This window comes from Condylura cristata, unplaced genomic scaffold (genome assembly GCF_000260355.1).
Source record: "Condylura cristata isolate star-nosed mole 26May11 unplaced genomic scaffold, ConCri1.0 scaffold00013, whole genome shotgun sequence".
Lineage (NCBI taxonomy): Eukaryota > Metazoa > Chordata > Mammalia > Eulipotyphla > Talpidae > Condylura > Condylura cristata.
The window spans coordinates 2,450,003-2,468,070 of NW_004567114.1; the positions used below are offsets into that span (position 1 = coordinate 2,450,003).

General features: G+C 58.1%; 2 protein-coding genes across 3 annotated transcripts in view; one reads left to right on the forward strand and one right to left on the reverse strand.

The window, feature by feature from the left end:
• Positions 1-7,725, reverse strand: part of WDR25 (WD repeat domain 25) — a 104,448-nt gene extending 96,723 nt beyond the window's left edge. Inside the window, exons 1-2 of one of the 2 annotated variants that reach the window (XM_012724322.1) lie at positions 7,688-7,725; positions 3,597-4,433 (exon numbers count right to left, since the gene is read on the reverse strand). In XM_012724322.1, the coding sequence (XP_012579776.1) occupies positions 3,597-4,409 (813 nt within the window). In that variant the 5' untranslated portion in view covers positions 4,410-4,433; positions 7,688-7,725. Of the gene's footprint in view, positions 1-3,596; positions 4,434-7,377; positions 7,617-7,687 lie in introns of those variants that run through there. The other variant, XM_004681575.2, reaches the window with a different exon arrangement.
• A 120-nt stretch (positions 7,726-7,845) lies between these two features.
• WARS (tryptophanyl-tRNA synthetase) overlaps positions 7,846-18,068 on the forward strand; it is a 23,847-nt gene continuing 13,624 nt past the window's right edge. The window contains exons 1-5 of the mRNA XM_004682013.2: positions 7,846-7,910; positions 8,535-8,816; positions 13,358-13,532; positions 16,465-16,666; positions 17,740-17,848. Coding sequence (XP_004682070.1) covers positions 13,425-13,532; positions 16,465-16,666; positions 17,740-17,848 — 419 coding nt within the window. The 5' untranslated portion in view covers positions 7,846-7,910; positions 8,535-8,816; positions 13,358-13,424. The remainder of the gene's footprint in view (positions 7,911-8,534; positions 8,817-13,357; positions 13,533-16,464; positions 16,667-17,739; positions 17,849-18,068) is intronic.

Genomic DNA, 18,068 nt, shown 5'->3' on the forward strand with positions numbered 1-18,068 from the left:
AAAAAAAAAAAAAATCCTGGTTATTTGGTAAAGCAAGTAACACCTACCACACACACTTTATGGGAGGCCCATGTTCCAGAACCCCAGGGTTTCCGCGGACTTTGGAAGCCAGAAAGACGCCACACACCTCTGGCTTCGCTGGGCCGGCAAGGACCTGGTCCCATTGAGGCGGGCAACAGGTGGACAGAGCAGGCCACACCCCTGACCTTCCCTTCACAAGGGCCTCAGTTTCTGAGGGTGGCTGTCACGTGCAGTGGGCGTTCAACGCGGTGGGCCACGCAAGGGCAGCGGGAGGTGAGACGCACTGAAGGGGTCAGCCGTGGGCGGCGACTAGAACACAGAGCGGGCTCCAGGTGGCAGGGGACGGTGGGAAGAGCGGGGCATGAGGCGGAATTATGAGTCATTGTTTTCTTTTACTTAATTTCGCTGGCTGTAAAATTTTCAAAACTAATATAAGCATATTTTACAGCTGACATAACATTTAGAATATATTAAAATAGGCATCTTTCCACTCTGATGTGCCCGATTGAAATTTATTAATTCCAAGGCTAGCTTTAAGGAGAGGAAAGAACTGGTACGCCACTCCCTTAGATTAATCAGATGGATGGTGCTGTTTTTCTCCTGATCAGAAAAGAAATCATCTTTCTGCAAATGTTACCTTGAATCAAGGATGCGCCCACAGGCTGGAAGGTTTGGGTGAGCGGTCTTACTGCGCCCCCTAGTGGCAATTAGGATTTATGCACGTAAAAACATCCTTTCCGAAGGATGGGAAATAAAATCCGACAAAAGGCTTTAATCCTAATCGATCACGTAACAGGTACAGAATTTCATGCCAGGTGCAACAGAGACTATTAAACTGGGTCTGGCACCACCCCTGTGCTCAGAGAGATTAACATCTGCACAGTGAAGCAGCAGATGGAAGGCGCCGCCACCGCCGGCCGCGGAAGGGAGAACCACCCCGGGAGCGCGAGACGGTGAGCGCACTGTAGCGCCCCCTAGCGCCCGCCCTGCACGGGCCGCGGCCGTCCCACAGCATTTGTTTTTCAAGAAAGCCCAACCAGGGCCTCCTCAGCCCGCGCGAGACGCCCCCCACCACCCCCAGGGCGCGACCCCCAGGGCGCTGCTGGGGGTCTCCCCGCTGCTCCCCTGGGCGGTGGGTTTCAGTGGATCCGCCTGTTCTGCTCCCCATTCTGTCTCTGGGGAGTCCTCTTATCCCCCGCAACGCTGGCCTATACCCCAATTCTGTACGCAGAAATAAAGATAAATCTTTCAAAGAAAGCCCAGCAAGGGACACGTAGTTATCGTGCTTCATATGCACAGGTTGAGGCTCAGGGGCGTTCAGGCACTGTCCTAAGGTCACACAGCCTGCCAGCAGCAAAGTGAAGATCAACCTGGGGCCTCCTGACCACTTCTCTCCTCCCTACTCAGTGGGCGGCGAAAAAAGCATCCTGGGGGGGCTTTAATCAAAAGACGAGGGCGCAGAGAGTGGGGGGGGGGTGCCTGCCCCTCCACCTCTTCTAGCTCATTCTACACTGCACCGTACCTGCTCTCTCCTCCGGGGCAAGGCAAGCAGGGTCTGCCGCCAGTCTGAGGCCCCGCCCCCACTCACTCAACTCACCATCTGCCACACTGCACACCCAGTCAGGAGACCCCAGCCCGCCCCCACTGTCCACTCTGACTCCAGGAAGCAGAATGAACACCACCAGCTGCCAGGCAGCTGCTGGCAGCACCCAGACCTGAGGCCCACATGCCCTGGGCCTCAGTCAGGACTTCACTCCCCGGCACCAGCGAGGTCCCCACCCAGCCCCAATCTCTTCCCATCCTGCTCCTTCAAGCCCTGCCACACACTTTTTCACACTGAACGGCTGCTCAGAGTGAGTGAACCCAAACCCAATTCCCCAAATCACTGTCACTGAAATCTGTCACATCTCTTCAAGCCAGGGGGCTCTGGAGCACCTGACTGCACCTGGGCTTGCAGAGGCCTGCTTTTCAGGATGCCACAGTGAGAGGGGTCAGGACGTGCTGGCCCGGCAGCCCCAAAGGCCACCTCCAATGCCCCCTGCAGCCCACCCGGGGTCGGAGCACAGTGGTCAGGACTCCCCGGGGCTGCGGGCAGCCTCAAGGACCCCCTGGGCACCAGCCCACCCGCCCTGGCAGGGTTTTCCAAGGACCACTCTGCTGGGCCTCTCTCCCAGGCTGGGACCACTGCGCCCTCTTCTGGCCACAACGCGTCACGGTTCCAGAGCCCAGTGCCCAGGAGGAACACCCATATTTTCCCCACCCCCACCACCCACCAGCCCCCAAACACTGCACGACTGGACAAATGGATGAGCACCGAGCCCAGGTCCGCGGGTTCACTCAGGTGAACCTCTCATGGAGGCTTCTAAGGTTCCCAGGCAAAAGTGACCCAAGGGAGGCCCAGAGCGCACCGCACTGAGGCCAGATGCAAGCCAGTCACCAGGGGCTCTGGGCCTCCCCTCGCCACTGGGGTTGCAACAGGCTCTAGCAGGGCACATCGGGAGGCCCACGTCCTCCCCCTTCGCTGCCCACTGCACCCAGCCCGTCCTCCTGAGAGCTACTGGCCCTGTAGCCACTGAGGTCAGGACCCCTCAGGTCCAAGAGAGGTCTGCAGCAACCCTCAGGTGCCCTCCACAAGCCCCCCGATGGCTGCACAAGATGGGGTGCTTTGACATGCAGCACCTGGCACGGGCCCCAGCTGTAGGTCATCTCAGCTGTTTTCGGCGAGGAGGGGGCGGGTTCTGAGAGGCGAAGGCCTCGCCCAAGGTCACAAAGTGTTGGGCACGGAGTGGCCCGTGTCCAGCTGTGCCATGGCCCAGGGCCAGCACCGTGAGAGGCTGGCGGTACGGATTCACTGCTGGCAGGTGGGCTCCCCAGGAGGAGACCCGGGGGGTTCGGCCCACCCCACTTCCCCACACAGGAGCTGGCCCTGGAGGAGCCGGAGCCCGACACCCCTCTGCGACTGGGCCCTCTGGGACACTCACAGAGAGGATGGCTTCCGACAGGGCCTGGGCCAGTCCGCTCTCCTCGGAGGGAGGACAGGGAGGGAGGGGCCGGGGAGGAAAGGCAAGCACACAGGCCTGCTGGCCGAGGACCGCACACAGACTCCGGGGCCGGGCAGGCACCCCCAGCCGCACTCGGCCCCTCACCGCCCCAGACTCGGCCGGAGGACCGTCCCGGGCCAGGGCTGTGAGGCCTCCTGGGCTGTGAAAATCCAGCAGCCAGGCCAGCTCAATCTGCTGCTGACCCCCACATCCACGCAGCGCGGGCACAGGGCTGCTGCCAGCTCAGCGGCACAGCCAGGGCAGCCCCTTCCACTCCTCAGAGCCCGGCGGGTGACCTCACGCTCCTGGGGCCTCAGTGAGCCCTCAGAGCCCCACAAGGATAAGTACCAGCACCCTAAGAATCAGCATCCTCTGGTGGCCCAGATGGCTGGGGGGAGACGGGGCAGGCCACCGAGAACCCACTCCTGAATGCAGCCGAGAAAGGCAGCGCCCAGAAAGCAGCGTTCGGCTCACTGCTTTGAAAAACCACCGGCAGCTTGTCCAAAGAGCACCGAAGGGTCCCGCCGTTCTTACCTTGAAGGTCTTGTCCATGGAAGTTGAGAGAAGCATGTGACTCTTAGAAAGGACGGGACACCACTGAATGCTGTTGATGGGGCCCCGGTGGCCCCGTAAGTGGAAAAGCACCCTCTTGGAGATCACAGTTTCCTTATACGGACTGTCCAGATACGGCTGGATAAACGCTGACGCTCTGGGGGGCACGGAGAGGGGGGCCGGGGCCCGCACGCGCCCTGCAGAGGGGCCCTGGGCCTCGGCCTCTTGCCTCTTGCCCGTCTCCATGCTGAGTGCTGGTAGCCGCCTTAGTCTTTTGGGGGTGTAGGGCACGATGCAGTCCTCACACCTCTTCCTCTGAGAGGAGCTGACGTGTTTCCCTGGGGGTTCAGATTTGGTTTGAGCGCAGAGCGAAGGCTCCATCTCCCGGGAGAGTCTGACAGGCTTAAAGCAGGCCGCCACGGGGGGCCCGAGGCCAGGTGGAGGGTAGCCAGCCCCCAGGGACGGGCGGGCAGGCTCGTGGGGGGAGAGGACGGGCTCAGGCTCCATCCTGGGCCACTGCAGCCTCCGGCTGGGGCAGGACCCTGCATCGCTCCTCCCCAGGCGAGCCGACGGGAGGCGAAGATCACGGCCGTCAGGGGCCCCACAGGGCGCAGGCTTCATGGGCTGTGCCCCCGCGGGCGTCTCGTCCAGGACACCAGCTGCAGGATCCTGCCCGCGAGGCCGCACCCCCTCCCCTGCCTCAGTCATCCGGCCAACAGCATCGGAACCTCCCGTAGGCGCAGGCTGGGGCTCGGCCTCCGAGTCCGAATCCTCATACGCCACTAAGGAAGCCATGGCGGCCACTTTCCGGCGAGCCACCTACGACAAGCAGAGCCCACGTCAGAAGCGCCTCGGGGAGCGGTTGCCTCGCCACACCATGCCACGCCACGCGACGGAACACCAAGGAGGCCCAAGGCCTGCGAGGGAGACACGCAAAAAGAGGGCTTTCCTAAGCACGGGCCCGCTAGTCAGACGTGACTATCAGACGTGAGGACTGCGAGGCTCTGAGGAGAAAGGTGACAGTAAAGTAAGCCAGACCCACCAGAGGAAACGGAAACTTGGTCGGAAGACCAAGATGAGGATCTGACTGACTGGAGATTGACTATTTTTAAAGACTCCTTTTTTCCTTAAGTTTTTTTTTTTTTTTTTAATGCATACAAGTACTGGGGTAAGGCCAGAGGTATGGGGGGATGCGGGGTGAGAGGACTCACCAGAGACAAAGCGGGAGACAGAACACTGCTGAAACCCAGTGCTGAGGGGAGCAGCAGGGAGACAGGAGAGGTCTGCTGCGCCCTGTGGGTTTCTCCCTGGCAGCTGCAGACAGCTTCACAGCACTGCGCTTTAACCCGCTATGCCACCAGGGAGGGCCCTGGAGATGGAGTTTATAGGGATTTTATTTTCCCCCACCCCCACGGGCATTTTAAAAAGCCCTTTGGAAGGTCAATCTGGGCAGTAACTATTGCACATTCAAAAGGTAGTTTTTATTGCAACAACGCCACGGGAGAGCTCGGTCCTACACAGACACTAGCATGTTTGCAAAGACAGGAGAGGAAAGTGCCGTTTCTTAGCATGAGTGAGAGGAGCCCATGTGCCCCGGCCTGAATGGGGTTGGGGCTGAAGGTACTGCAAGGAACAAGGTCAGAATCCACCAAGTGGGAGAAGCAGGCCGACCCCACTTCTCCCCTTGCCCTCCAGGCCTGCCTTCGATGCCGGTGCCTTCTCCCCAGACAGCCATCTCGACGCACGCAGTCGAAGAGACAGGCCACTCTGGGCAACGCAAGGCCAAGGTGCCTGCGACACCAGGCCCCCAGTTCTGAAGGCGTGCCCCAAATCTGCCCGTTTCAATCCACTCACACAGCAGTGAATTTCCCCTTTCTTGAAAAAGAATTCTTCCCGAATTCTGAACCATCATCCACGACAAGTTGTTGCCAACTAGGATCCAGAAAGTGCTTCAGTCTGGAGTTCAAGTCTTAACACCAGAGCGGTCAGGAGGAAAGTAAGCCTGCCGGACACGGCCCCGACAGCAGAGGGCGCGGCGGAGCACCACCTAAGAAAGACTAGGCTGCTGGCCAGCTTCTGAGGAAGCTGGGGGCCCTCCTTTCTTAATAAACCTCCCTAACTTCCACTTCTGGCTGGGGTCAGAGCAGCACCAGAAGCTTCCCACTGGGCCCTCGATTAAACCATTCCAGACAGCTCAGACAGCTTTCCACCCACCTCTCCTTGGAATTAACTCCCAGCCTTGCCACACCTTTGCCCAGAAGAGGCTCCTCTGCCACCCAAGTTGGGCTGTCATGCAAGAAGTGGCTGACATCGGCCTCCTGCCGTAAGCCGCTCCGTGCACAGCCTAGTCCAGGCAGGTGACATCCTCCCCCAAACTAGCCCCCCGCCCCCGGACAAGTTATCATCCACGGGCCTCCCTGGTGGCCTAGGGGTTAAGTCTCAGCACCATTATCTCAATAGCCTGAGTTGGGTCCTAGCAAGAGAGCTGACCCACGTGGCAGACCTCTCCTATATCTCCGCTGCTCCCCTCAGCAATGGATTTCAGTAGATCTGCCTGCTCTGCGCCCCACTCTCTGGTGAATCCTTTCATCCCCTGCACCTCTGGCTTACACCCCAGTTCTTGCATGCAAAGATTTTTTTTTAAGTTATCATCTACACAGACCTTCTCTACAGCCAGCCAGGCTCAAGCAGACTAATATGACGGGCCATATAACCTACTGCAACTGTGCACAGGGAATAAGCCCCACTTCTGTCTGTAAACACCTGGCCTGTCTCCAAAGCCCATCCTGATCACACATCTCACCCGTCCCCACGCCTAAGCACAGCACCAGCCATCTCATTCCTTCCTCTCAAAGGAGCCCGCCAAGATCCCACCACCAGGGCACCTGTACCTTGCCGTGAAGAGCGGTTCCCACCCAGCCAGCCGTCCACAGTGGATGACCCACAGGAGAGGCCAATGGCCAGAACTAAAGACAAGGACTGTGGCCAAAGATCAGACAGCAGTAGGGTCGGGCCCACTGGCCCACTCCCTGGTCAGGCAAGGCAGCTAGGACCGAATGAATGCAGGAGGGTGACAGTCACCCATACAGTGCGTCATGCACATTTCGTTTACTCAAGCAACAACCACCGATGGGGCATAAGCCAGTCGCCAAGCCTGGAGTGTCAGGCAGCAGCAGCACTGCAGCGGCCCTGACCAGACGATGCCCACAGAGCACCAGGCTCCTGTGCTCATGGGAGAGACAGTCACAGGAGAGCAAGCATGTGGGGTAAGGTGCTGGTGGGCTTCAGGCTAGTTTCACATGGGTGCTAACTGGGTGATGTTCTGGGGGGTAGTGCGGGAGCCCAGCTGGGGCGAAGCACTGAAGACCAAACCCACAGAACCAATGAATGGGACGACAGGTCAGGATGATTCCAGATCAACAGGCAGCCACGGAGAAGACAGGGTGCCAGTGGGCACAACATAAACTCCGGGGGGAACCTCCACCTTTTATGTTTCTAGGAGAGAGCTGGGCAAATGGTAGGATGAAGCACAGAAGCTGGAAGGTAAAAACCTCCGAGCAATGAGGCAATGGCCGGGGGCGGGCGCTGACAGTCACTGCGGGGCAGGTCCCGAGGGCTGGCTCTTTGCGTGTGTTTCATCACTGTTCAACCCCAGCACCTAGATACTTGTGGAAAGCAGGTGGTGGGGTCGCTGGGGAGGTGGAAGCCCAGAGTAAGCCAAAGAAATAGCATCTCACTCAACGCACATCTCCTGATTACCTACCCTGCCCAGCCTTGGTCGGCTCTGGCGTGGGCAGGTTAAACTTCAAGCACGATCTGCGCCTGAGGCCACAGACGAAGGCAGGTGACAAGCAAGACGCGGCCAGAAGTGGGTTCTGAAGGGTGAGCAGGAGTCAGCCGAGCTGTCAAGAGCGAGAGGGAAGGGTGACCCAGAAGGGAGCGCGACCCTGCGCGTTCGGAAGGAACCTGCAAGTCGAGTGGCGCGCCACACCGGCGCGACCTGCGCGGAGCTCCCAGCGGCTCCCGAGCCCCAGCCCCCGTCTCGACCCCGGCCCGCCGCTCACCACACGCACCGGAAGCGCTCCGTTCTCCAGGCGGCCGGCGGCCGGCACTCAGCCGTCCAGTCGCGTTCCGCCGGCGCCGAGGCCTCCAACCAATCAGCGACGTTCTCCGCCCCGCCCCCACCTGCACAGCCAATGAGAGCGCAGCCTAACCGGAAGTCACTCCGGCCGGACGGCGTTTCCACGGACGCCGAGGAGGCTGAACGGGCGGTGCTGACAGATCCGGCGGGGCTAGGTGAGTTAGGGGGTGAAACCCGGAGGAAGGCCGGGCGCGCGCGTACCACCGGGTGCGGAGTAGCCTCCTCAGAGGCCGGCTCGCTGCCGCCGGGTTCAGGCTTCCCGAGGGGCGCCTTTCGCGCCCCTGCCTCCCGACGCCGCGGACCCCGCGGAGCCCCACTCCAGCCGGTACCGAGCCTGCGGCGCCGCCCATCTCTCCCCTTGCCCAGGGAAAGGCCCCCACTTTGCATGCGTGTCCGCCCGGACGAGGGGCCTGGCCTGTGATGTGACACAGCCCCCCGCGCGGCAGTTAGGAGGGCCTTCGTGCCCATTTCTCGGAGGAGGAAACCTGGGTGAGGCGGGGAGTCACGTGGCTCTTCCGCGGTCGTGACCCTAAACGACCGAGCTGGGCTGAGTGAGCCCAGGTCTTTATGATCTCTGAGTTTAGGGTCTTCCCGTACGCCCTGCCCTTGGATGGAAACCGCAGGGAGTTTCCAATCTGCTCCTTCGCCCGTGACTTGGCAAACAAAGTATTCATATAGATGCTGAGGGTGGGGAAAGGGAAAGAGGGCGTGGAGGTGACTTAGAGGCCAGCTGAGGAGCTGGGCTGATGCAATGACCGGCCAATATCTCTCTTCTGCAGAGGTTTCACTGGTCTCCACCCAGCCCACCTCTGATTGGACGTTCTCCTCCAGGGTGTTGGTCAAGCGGCTTTAGTGCTTCTGAGAAACTGGGTGATTTATAAGAAACGCCTAGGTGCAAGTAATGCAACGGAAAGCAATATAGGAAACCAAAAAGGAAGAGCCTTTCCTAAAAAGGAAACTGAAAGAAAAAGGGAAAGGGTATTAAAGACCCTGGCCGCACAGGGCAATCTGAGTTACTCACTGCCAGCGTGGTCAGCGGCCAGCCGTGTCTCCAGGACCTGGTATGTACTGCTTCCTTCGCACTCTTAGTGATGGTATTTCCACCAGCCTGTCACCGAAGTGCTGGAAACTGGGGGGTCAGGGCTGGTCTCTCAGAATCAGAGAGTTGTTATATGTCATTTCATCCCTTCATCCCCTTGACCTAGAGTTCAGGGAATCCAGCTTCCCTGGGTGAGTAGTTGCATTCAGCACCTCAGTCTGGCTGTCGTATTTTTTACTGATGAGGCCTTACATGCCCAGTATAACAGCATTCTCATTGCAGTCCTCAGAAATACCTTATGCTGGCTCCAAATAAACTAGTGTCTTCCTCGCCTCGGAAGATAATGTTCCCTTTGTTATCTGGAAGGGACAACAAACTTAGCACTCAGTGTTTAAAGAAGAAAGTCTGTTACAAGGTGGAAAGGGTAAAGAACTCTTTGCATTAAGCAAATCACTTTGTTTTTCTCTGGGAACTTGACAGTCCAAGGCCTTAGTCACCCATATCCTGAGACCAGGCTAGTAGGGTGGCATCCCTCCCCTGGTGGTCCTGCAAGCATCCAGGAGCCCCTGCGCCCCGGCTTTTCCCATATCGGCACCAGAGTGGGCTCCCCATTCTTCCCCCAGACTGCAGAATCCATATTCTGACTTTCTCAGTGAGTAGATTTGGGTGCGCCCACATTTTTGTCATGTGCTTTCGTGTAGTCCTGTGACTCTTCTTTTCATTCTTCATCCTACTGTGCTTGTTTCTTCAAGTGTCTGTTCTGCTCTTCCAGAACAATAGAAGCTTTCAAAATGAGCATGAGATTCAGGTTGCTTATGAGAAATTGCGAACTAACTGTGAAGAGCATTCTTGGCTTTCTCTCTGAAGGAGGCTGCGAGCTGCTGTGGGGCCTGCTGCTTTGCTCTCTACACTCCGAGCACTTGTTTGGGGCGATGGTGGGTAACCTCACAGGTTATAGCTTCATTCCCCATTTTAGATTGTTGTAGTTATTTAGTAAAACAACTTTTCTTACAAAGATTCCCAGCCCTAGTTGCAGCTGCTGCGGTGAACATGGAGACTAGTGGGTCCTAAACTTCCCATCTCAGAGCCTCTGCAAAAGTGCTCAGACCTGAGCTCCCTCTCGGAATGTGCACACGCTGTGTGCAGACTGGTGGCATTTCAGAAGTTCTGAACGCTAAGAGGAAGACCTCTGAGGTTAAGATGAATTACAATAGTTAACAAAGAAATAAAGAAGGAGGGCCTCCCTTCTAGCCCAGTGGGTTAAAGCACAGCACGAAGAAGCTAAAGCCACTTCAGCATGAGTTCAATTCCTGCCTGCCCCAGAGGTGACCACATGGCGCGGCAGACCTCTCCTGACCCACCCGCTGCTCCCCTCAGCAGTGTACTTCATCGATCTGCCTGTTCTGCTCCCCACTCTGTCTCTGGTGAATCCTCTCACCCTCCTCATCTCTGGCCTGTACCCCAGTTCTGTATAAATAAATAAGTCTTTAAAAAAAAAAAGAAAGAAAGAAAGGAGGATGCTGACTAGATGAGAACAGAAAGGGAAAAATGCCCACAGTAAGTAACAGTGAGTGGAGGTGTGAATGAGAAAGGTGATGGATGATTCTGTTCTTCTTTTTTTTTTTTTAAGATTTATTTATGCACACAAGAATTGGGGTAGAGGTGTGGGGGGGGGGTGAGAGGATTCACCAAAGACAGAGTGGGGAGCAGAATGGGCAGATCCACTGAAACCCACTGCTGAGGGGGGCAGCAGGGAGACAGGAGAGGTCTGCTGCGCCCTGCAGGTCACTCCCTGGCCGGGATCAAACTCGTGCTGCGGTGGCTGCAGATAGCTTCATAGTGCTGTGATTTAACCCCCTGCGCCACCAGAGGGGTCCTTATTCTGTTCTTCCTGTTCCTAGTCACTCTGCCCAGAGTGACTCCTCTAATCCTTCAAGGAGTTGCAATGCACACGCGTGCACACACACACAGGAGGTCATTGTGGGCATTTCCTACACGACAGCACGTGTCTCAAAAGCATGAGCATGGGGAAATCTCACCTGTGCTACCGCCATCAGATGTAGTCACCAGGTCTTTCTTAAGTGGGCTTTTGATATTTAAAGATACATGTTTTTCTACAGCATGGCCCCTCATTGAAGACCCCGTTTATCTCCTGATCCTCCACCCTGTCCTGCACTACTGCAAGAGCAGCCTGCCTGTCCAGGCGGGGCCTGCCCAGCTACCCCACCCGGCGCTCTCCCTAGGGATGTGTAACGGTGACTTAACTCCGTCCTTGACTCTGTATCTCCTCACAGGCTTCGGAACCCCACTGCTCCCACCTGTGCCCTTTGCTGAGGAAGCCACCTTGTTTTGGAAGGACGGGGGTAAACCGAAGGGAGGTCCCAAGAGTAACCAGGGTGGTGGGTGGATGTTAGCCAGAGGTAAGGGAACCAGACTAGTGGTGTGAGACCTGGGGAACCCCGGGACCAACCGGGCCCTCCAGATCTCAGAGGCTCAGCACGGGGTCTGGAGGCTGCCAGTCGGCGAGGGGCAGGGCAGGAGCATTATAAACCGAACAAGCACTTACGAGGAAGCAGAAAATGGAACCGGAGAGGAAAAGTTGCACTGGGTGACTTATGAGCTTCATTCTCAGCAAACGCTCCGACAGGCTGAGTGTGCCGGGTCCGGGAGTGTGTAAGTGACACCATGCTGCTCCCACCACGCAGTGGAAAGATGTCGGCGTGAGGTCCCCACTGAGGTGACGACCCATGCCCACCACCGTGGAGCTTGGGGCCCTGGCTTGGCCCCGGGGGTCAGGAAAGGCTGCACAGGGGAGCTGAGATTTGCAGGAGCAGGTAGCCGGCAGCGGACGGTGAGACGCTGGGCAGGGGCAGCCTGAGGGCACGGGCTGGGGGGCCCTTGGGCATCAGCTTGTGGCTCAACTGCTTGTCACAGACCTGGGAGGTGGTTCTGACTGGCCCAAGCCAGCAGCCGGTGGCCGCTGTGCACGGGTCATCCTGTAATGCCGGCTTTGGAGTGCTGGGCGTGTCGGTTGGTGTGTAAAGTAGCCAAGTGGGTGTTTGATCCTTTGCCATGTTCTGGCAGGAAGCTGTTTCTCCTCTCTAGCGCTAGTTGGGAGGGGCTGCACTTCGGGCCCCCTAAACTGTGAGCTTTGTTAGCAGGCTCAGCGCCCTCCCTTTCTGGGCCTCAGGGTGGTTGTCAGCAAGAAACTGGCTCTCGCACTAGGCTTGTATTGACTCACCTGAAGTTGGTGTGGTTCAGCTTTACATGACTTTTAGAGAGGTGGGTAAATCAGTCACTCCTTAAAACTGTTTGGCTGAGAGTTACTAGAATTTTTCTTAATGATTAAAGAAATAGTCATCTCTGGGCAATTCCTGGTGGTGCGGGGGTTAAAGTGCAGCTCTGTGAAACTGTCCGCAGCCACTGCAGCACGAGTTTGATCCCCTACCAGGGAGTGGCCCACAGGGCGCAGCAGGCCTCACCTGTCTCCCTGCTGATCCACTCAGCAGTAGATTTCAGTGGATCCACCTGTTCTGCTCCCCACTCTTCCTGGGGAATCCTCTCACCCCCACCTCGCACCTCTGGCCTGTAGTCCAGTACTTGTGTGCATCAATAAAAAAATTTTTTTCATCTTTAAAAGAAAAAGAAATCGTTAATGAGATCCGTGTAGCAGGGCAGAGGCCGCACCCAGCCCCAGTGCCCAGCGCGCACCCCTGCAACCCTGTGGGCGGCCTGTAGCCTGTCTGCCGCCTGCAGCCTGTCTGCCGTTGCACCGAGGCTCGTGACCGTTCTCTCTGTCACTGGATGAGGATGGCTGAGAGTTTGGCTCTGGGGCCAAACTGTCTCTGGAACTGGCATGTTCTCCTGGGCACGACAGCATCTCGGTTTCCTCCTCTATGAAGTGGCGATAACTCATCTATGTCAGAGTTGCTGTAACTCCCACGTGAGGCAGCGTGTAGGGGGCTAGAGCCCCCTGCGCAGGCCTGCTGGCGGCCAGCCTCCCTCCACTTGTCCGTGGGGCCGCAGCACCTTCAGATGGAGCCATTTTGAGGGATGAGGAAGCGGGCCCTGAGAAAGGGGAGCCATGGACTCTGGAGCGCTTGTGCCGGGCCCTCCTCTGAGCAGGTGAACAGGAAACGACGCCTAGTGTGCAGGCGCACCCTCCCAGGTGTGTGGCAAGCTGGCCCCTGGGAACCAAGAAATTGGCAGGCGGGACCTGTTTGCTCAGGGGAAGGCTGGTCAAGGCCGAGATAAAGAGGGGTGAAATTCAAATAAAGAGGAAGCAGCAGCTTGCCAAACATTTAGTGCCTGGGTGTTGGCTCCCTGAGCAAAACGGGGCCAGGTACCGGAACACTGGTGGACGCCTGGGCAGGCGCAGGCTTGCTGGGGGCGGGGGGGCTCCTCCCTGGCCTCTCTCAAACCGTAGCCTTAAGCCTCACTCTTCACGGCAGTTTCTGCCATTGTCCATGGTGCCGGACTTCTGCCTGTGCTTCTGCGCCATCACACCCACGGCCTTTTACAACAGGAAAGCGAGGCTCTGTTGCTCTCTCTTCTCCCCAGCAGTGTCGCCGGGCCCACGGAGCACATCTTCGGGCGGAAACCCTAGTCACCAGCCCCGAGGTTCCAGAAAATGACAAGCGTGGACGGCAAGCAGGCCGGCTCCCCGCTGGAGCTGTTCAACAGCATCGCCTCCCAAGGGGACGTGGTGAGGTCCCTCAAAGCCACGAACGCGTCACAGGTACGTGACCTGGGAGACTCTGCGAGTGCTCACATCCGTGGGCTGTGCTGTCCGATTCAGGCCCTCTTCCACAGCGTTCTGCTACAATGTTGCCTTCATTTTCTTCCTGGTCAGTGCTGTTGACACGTGGGGCTCCAGAGACCCCAAAACAGCCACTGCTCCCCACCTCGTCGCGCCCGCAAGCACACACTCGCTCCTCCGGCGAGGCAGGTGCCTGTCTCTGACCGGCAGGCTGCTCCCCTGCTCCCAAGGACTGCGAGCTTGGAGCCTCTGTGCTCCCTGCGAGGGCGCTGAGGGGTACCGGCTGGCGCCGCCCCGGCGCACAGACCCCCTGGCCCTGCGTGCAGTGGGAGGGCGTCCCCTGCCTACCCCGTGCTTGCGTGGGGTTCCTCGTGCCGCTCAGCTCTCCCCGCCGCGGCCGGCTCCTCCGGGGCTGACCGGTCGCCGGCCACCAAGGGCAGGCTGGAGAGTGCCCAGGACCGCCTCGCGCCTTCACTATGGCTGGGGCCTGCCTCGCGCTGGGCCCCTCGCCACCCGCCCCCAAGGCTGCCCTCCGCAGTTGCCAGGGCAAGTGCCCCAAGAGTGCCTAAGAGGACGGCACTAAGGACATCGTTCCCGGAGCCCTTGCCGGACGCAGCTTTTTCTCTGGGAACCTGCAGGCGCTTCTCGGTCTGGGCTCTGAGCCTTCTTGCGGGTGACCGCAGTGCTCCTTCAGCCCGGAAACTGGTGACCTCTAGTTCTCAGAAGTTATGTCACTTCTCTGACCTCTTCTCCTTTCCCTGTTCTTTCTTCATAGATTTTGTTTCTGTTACTCAGACTGGTCCTCTTTTTTTTTTTTTTTTTTCCTTATACTTTCCATTTCTTTGCTCTCTCAGGCATATTTCCTCAGCTTCTGGCCCTCCTGCCAGTTCTGTGTGGCCGATCATTTTGAACTCCCAAGGCTCCTTGACCCAAGTGCCCGCCCCGTGGCGCTCTGTGCCTGGGTCACGGCAGTGTCCTGCCATCGCTGAGAGGAGCAAACGAGGTCTCCTCACGTTCTCTGCCTTCTTCCAGATCCTCCAAGCTAACGTGTTTCCTCTGGTTCTCATCTTCAAGGCGATCGCACGAGAAGCCAATGGGGAGCCTGCGCCTGTCGCAGTGGGCCTCCCTCCCTGAGATAACCAGACCTCCCTTTGTGGGGTGTCCTCGGGCCGGGTCTTAGCCCTCTCTGCTGAATTTCGCAGGGCCCCCAGGCAAGGCTCTCCCCTGGTGTGCCCTCCCAAGGGAGCAGGTCGGCCTGCGTCAGCAGCTTCCTGCCCCGGGAGCTGGACTGCGTGGTCCTCTGAGCCCCATGTCCATAACGCAGACCCTGTGGGGTCACCGGCTCCCCACACTAGCCCTCGGGAGGGCCGGCACTCAGTCTGAACTACAGCTTCTTACACAGACTGTCCACCAGCACTCCTGGCAGGAGCCACTTGCGCCCACTGCTGGAAGTGCCCGGGCCGCGCGCCAGCCTGGTGCAGTGCAGAATGCGCCCAGCCACGCCCAGCCTTTCCACGATGCCTCGGCTTCTGCCCTCCACCTGCCCAGTGAGCTGCCAGTTCTTGTCAGCTCTGGACGCAGCTCCCTCCCCGCTCCCTTTGTCCTCTTGCAGCTGTACCTCTGAAGAGCTCCGCTGAGCTAGCAGAGGGCTGCGTCTCTCCGGAGCGCAGAGCTGCTTGTCACCCCACTGCTTCGCCCCAGCCCCCCTCTCAGTGCCATCTCCTCAGAAGCCGCCTCGTGCCTCCTCACCAGGTGTCAGCCAACTCACACCCACCCGGTGGACCCCCGGCAAGCCATGACCTGTAATCCTGCAGAGAAGCTCACTAGGGCAGGTCGGGCTCAGCGCGAACCTTAAACAACCGAAGGCCTGGAATGTTGCCATTTACTCTCTGAGCCCATTTTGGGACCTGACAGCGATATTTTTGCCCGTTACATTAAGTCTGAGTAACACGTGGTGGGATCTCTAGTTACGGTTCTTGGTGGCTGCCGTCCCGGAGCAGCTTTAGCGGACGAGCAGCACAACGCAGTTGAGAGCCGCCCCCTGGGCGTGCTTGCAGACTCGGGTCTCGGCTGACACCCAGCCAGAGGCTCCAGGTCACCTGGCCTTCAGCAGTGAGAATCCAGAAACAGATGTGCGTCTGACCCTGAGCTGTCATGGTAAAAGCGCCTGGTGATGCCTCAGGCCCCAGGGGCCGCCTCTGCCCTCCCAGGGCTCCCTTGAGCTGTGCCCGTGGACCACACAGAAGGGCCGCTTATAGTCAGGCGTGTCCGTTTCCAAACATCAGCTCTTTAATTCTCTTCATTGTGTCCTGGTCCACCTTAGCTTGCGAGGAGGAAAACAGGCAAGGTCAGTCCCACTGGGAACCACAGCTGCCCCTGAGTGGGGGGCGGGAGACAGTGGCAGAGCCCCTGGCTGCAGCCAGCCAGCCGGAGAGAAACTGCAGCCCAGCTGAAGCAGGATGTGTCCCGTCTCTGTGGATTTTGCTACTTTTACAGTCCTGCTGCTTGGGGTTGCCTGTCCATCCGTCCATCCGTCCATCTCTGCGAGTCTAAGTATGGTATGAAGAGGAGGGGGACAGGGCGCGCCGCTGACTTGGAACCCCAATAACACACTGAAAGCTCATCAAGAGCCAGGGACCAGCCACATGGCTCAGAGAGAGAGAGAGAGCATCTCACATGGCTCCTTAAATATCCCCAGAAGTCCCAGGATGCCTGCGTTAGCCCTTGGGTCCTTGCAGTTCTCTGTGGTATTGCTGGGAGTTGTAGTTTCAGTGACTGGAGTAGGGGTGGAGTCCACAGAACTGCAGGGCTCCTGCAGGACAGTGCGACCAGCGAAGTGGTGTGTGCAGGCTCGTGCGCCTGCCTGCCTGCATGCTCGTAACCCTCCCCTTCCTCCACTTCCCTTGTGCAGGAGGAAATTGACTCTGCAGTGAAAATGCTGTTATCGTTGAAAACAAGCTACAAAGCCGCCACAGGGGAGGAGTACAAAGCCGACTGCCCTCCGGGGCAGCCGGCAAATGCAGGGGACAGCCCTGGGGACGAAGAGGATTTTGTGGACCCGTGGACGGTGCAGACCAGCAGCGCAAAGGGCATTGACTATGACAAGCTCATTGGTAGGTTCTGGGAAAAGTCTCAGTTTTTACAGGTGATGCTTCTTAGTCGGCTCCTCTGTGATTTTGAAGTAACCACAAGTCCAATCAAGCGACTGTGCCCAGAGAAATAAGACCCTAAAATCTTTGGGTGGTGCGTTCTGTCCCCAAAGGATCATTTCTAACTCAAATGGGAATGCAGTAATTATTTCAAGGTGCTGGGAGACAATAGAGGGCCTAGTAGGAGCTTTTTTTTTTTTTTAATTAATTTATTTATGCATACAGAGCTGGGGTACAGGGTGTGGAGGGTGAGAGGATTCACCAGAGTCACAACAGAGAGCAGAACTGGCAGCTCAAGTGAAACACACTGCTGAGGGGAGCAGTGGGGAGACAGGCGAGGTCTGCCACGCCATGTGGGTCAGCTCCCTGGCCGGGGTTCGAACTCGTGCTGCGCTTTAACCCATGGCACCACCAGGGAGGGCCCTCTAGTGGGAGCTTTTTCATCTCGCTGAGAAGTTTGGGACTTGGATGGTCCGTGAACTGGGCGTCTCCGTGCACTGCTTTTCACTGAGCGGCCACGGCAGCCAGCGGCAGGTCTGCTGGGACTGGGAGGCTGCTGCGGGGGGCATTTCTCCCCAGCCCGAGTCGCAGGGCACCCCTTCCTGAAGGCTGGGTCCTCCCGCCCATCGGGAATGATTGCCAAAGAGAAACAGAGACTAAGATACTTTCACTTAGGTCAAAACCATTTCCCAGAAATGTTCAACAGTTAAATGATACTTAAAATCGTTGTTGTCGGTACACATACGTCTTAGGAATAACCGCGTGTGTGTTTATCCAGAGGTGCCAGCTAGGATACACTCTGGGTGTTTCCATCAGAATTCATTCAGCCTCCGACAAGCAGCATTTTACCCTGCGGTTGGCTTCCTGTTTCGCCATCATGGTTGATGTGCAGGATGCTGCCCTTGTGCTGGCGGAGCGGGGAGCAGGGCCATGTCTCAGCGTGCCCGCGTGGCTGGGTCCTCATCCAGCGGCCTCTGACCCCAGCGCGCCCCACCGCCCCAGGTAGTTACCTGTCCTCTCTTCCCTTTGTTTTCCAGTTCGGTTCGGAAGCAGTAAAATCGACAAGGAGCTGATAAACCGAATAGAGCGAGCCACTGGCCAGAAACCCCACCGCTTCCTGCGCAGAGGCATCTTCTTCTCACACAGGTGAGGGGCTTCCCGCTGAGGGTGTCCCATTGTCCCCCGCTAACGCGGGACCCGGGACCCACCTGCCTTCTGTCGTGACTGGCTGCTGGTCACCCTGTGCCGCAGCTTCTCTTGCCCTTGGCTTGTTCATTTGTTAACTGCCCACCACCACAAGATGAGGGCAAGTCCGCAGCAGATGAGGTTCGTAGGCGTGTCCGTTTCCAAACATCAGCTCTTTAAT